At 56.8% G+C, this 2,500-nt stretch overlaps 1 protein-coding gene across 1 annotated transcript in view; it reads left to right on the top strand.

Annotated features, from left to right (window-relative positions):
* The window catches only part of ccdc120b (coiled-coil domain containing 120b), a 14,093-nt gene extending 12,410 nt beyond the window's left edge, over nucleotides 1-1,683 (top strand). The window contains 5 exon segments of the mRNA XM_042088582.1: nucleotides 1-52; nucleotides 54-294; nucleotides 296-417; nucleotides 419-664; nucleotides 1,545-1,683. The exon segment at nucleotides 1-52 is cut by the window's left edge and continues 233 nt beyond it. Of these exon segments, the coding sequence (XP_041944516.1) occupies nucleotides 1-52; nucleotides 54-294; nucleotides 296-417; nucleotides 419-664; nucleotides 1,545-1,650 (767 nt within the window). The 3' untranslated portion in view covers nucleotides 1,651-1,683.
* The last annotated feature ends 817 nt before the right edge of the window (nucleotides 1,684-2,500 follow it).

Raw genomic sequence — 2,500 nt, 5'->3', positions numbered from 1 at the left:
CGGACGGCAAGCTGCGTCAGTACCGGGGCAGCCCCGAGCGCCAGGCGGGGGGGGGGGGGGCGCACGCGGGCCTCCGTGGGGGGTCGGCCGTCCGGCGCCGGCTACAGCGAGATCCTGCTGGACTACATCTGGGGGAAGGCGCCGCCACGTCTGGCCCACATGCCTGCCGGACCCGGGCCGGCGCCGCACTGGCCGGAGGGCTGCCCCCCCCACTTTAACGGCCTGTCCCTCTCCCAGCAGCAGCTGGCCGCCCCGCCCCCCTACAGTCCCCTGCTGCTGCGCCCCCCCCCCCCCCACGCACCCCAGCGACCCCCGCAGGGCAAAGGTCACGCGCACCAAGTCCTGCGGGCCATTCCTGGCTGAGCCCCACCTGCTCTCGGCGTACGAGCCGCCCCCCCCACTCGGCCGCCGCCCCCCCCCCCACGGCCGAGGACGCCACGCGGAGCCTCCACAAAGCGCTCGCGCTCGAGGGCCTCCGCGACTGGTACCTGCGCAACGCCCTGGGCTACGCCCCCACCAAGAGCCACGCCCACACACCCACACAGGCTCCGCCCACCCAGGGGGAGGGACTCTTCCCACCACTGACCATCGGCTCCCACAGAACACACACACACACACACATGACCCAGTCCGCCTCCTTCCATGGCTACCCGCTGCAGGCCAGGTAGAACACACACACACACACACACACACACACACACACGGCTACCCGCTGCAGGCCAGGTAGAGCACACACACACACATACACACTGATTGATTGATTGATTGATTGATTGATTAATTTGATTTGGTTTGCTTCAAGGCTACTCATATAACTTACCATAACTTACCTCCTATAACTTCACCATTTACAGACACAGTTAAGATAACAGTCTACAGATTACCTTGTATAACTTCACCATTTACAGACAGTTATTTGAATTGATTGATTGGATTGGATTAGATTGGATTGATGATTGATTGATTGATTGATTGATTGATGGATAGACTTTGCTTTCAGGCTACTAGTACAGCTTGTTAAAGGTCTAGACAGACACAGTGAGGCTACAGATCATTTCCATTGTGCTCTTTAATGCCTGGATTTGCTGAGCTGAGCATCCAGCGTAATCCCACATAATCCAAAACCACTCAACTGAAATACAGACTGTGTGTAACAGTGGAGGAGTTTGGATTTCAGTTCAGTTGGCTGTTGTGTGTGATATAGTGTGTGTGTGTGTGTATGTGTATTTGATGCTGTGTGTGTGTGTGTGTGTGTGTGTGTGTGTGTGTGTGTGTGTGTGTATTTAACGGTGTGTGTGTGTGTGTGTGTGTGTATTTAATGCGGTGTATGTGTGTGTGTGTGTGTATGTGTGTGTGTGTGTATTTAACGGTGTGTGTGTGTGTGTGTGTGTGTGTGTGTATTTAATGCTGTGTGTATGTGTGTGTGTGTGTATTTAACGGTGTGTGTGTGTGTGTGTGTGTGTGTATGTGTGTGTGTGTGTGTGTGTGTGTGTGTGTGTGTATGTGTGTATTTAACGCTGTGTGTGTGTGTGTGTGTGTTTCAGGGCTGTGGAGCTGTCCCGGTTCCCTGAGCCGTTTCCCTCTCAGCTGCAGGAGGGGGCCCTGGCAGCCCCCCCTTCAGACCCCCCCACGCCCGGAACCCTGGTCTAAGAGCCCCCCCCCCCGATACACTGTTACCCTGGTCTACCCCCCCAGATACACTGTTACCCTGGTCTACCCCCCTCCCCCCCAGATACACTGTTACCCTGGTCTACCCCCCCAGATACACTGTTACCCTGGTCTACCCTCCCCCCTCCCCCCCAGATACACTGTTATCCTGGTCTACCCCCCCAGATACACTGTTACCCTGGTCTACCCCCCCAAATACACTGTTACCCTGGTCTACCCTCCCCCCTCCCCCCCAAATACACTGTTACCCTGGTCTACCCCCCCCTTTCATATAGCAGCAGGTGACCTCCCCAGCCAGAATGGTGACGCTGCTGCATCAGGACCTCCCCATCAACACATCCCAACCCCCCCTCCCCTCCATCAACACCCCCCCCTCCACTGCCCTCCCCCCATCTGTCAATCATCCCTTAGGCCACGCCTTCAACAGCTGGACCACTGGACCAAGAGGGAACAGACTGGGAACACCTGGGAACACCTGGGGTCACCTGTGTAGCCCCAATGGTCACCTGTGTAGCGGAGAAGATCTCTTGCTGGTCAGGGCGTTCACCTCTGGTCACCTGTGTAGCGGAGAACCTATCTGGTCAAAGGGTTCACCTGTGTAGCAGAAGAACGTCTCTGGTCAAGGGTCACCTGTATAGTGAAGAACGTCTGACTGACCTGTGCAAGTGAGAACAGAAAACAGCTCCAGTCAGTGCTAAGCAGTGTAGCCGGATGTCACCTGAGGTCACCTGAGTTCACCTGTGCTCACCTGTGCCGAGCTATGTAGCAGGAGCTCAGGGCTCATGTGCGTCCATCTCTGGCCAGTCAGAACTGTGAGTGCAGCTGCAGCCTC

This window comes from Alosa sapidissima, chromosome 4, assembly GCF_018492685.1.
Source record: "Alosa sapidissima isolate fAloSap1 chromosome 4, fAloSap1.pri, whole genome shotgun sequence".
Lineage (NCBI taxonomy): Eukaryota > Metazoa > Chordata > Actinopteri > Clupeiformes > Clupeidae > Alosa > Alosa sapidissima.
Note: the sequence above shows the minus strand (reverse complement) of the source record. Positions and strands in the feature narration are given on the sequence as shown.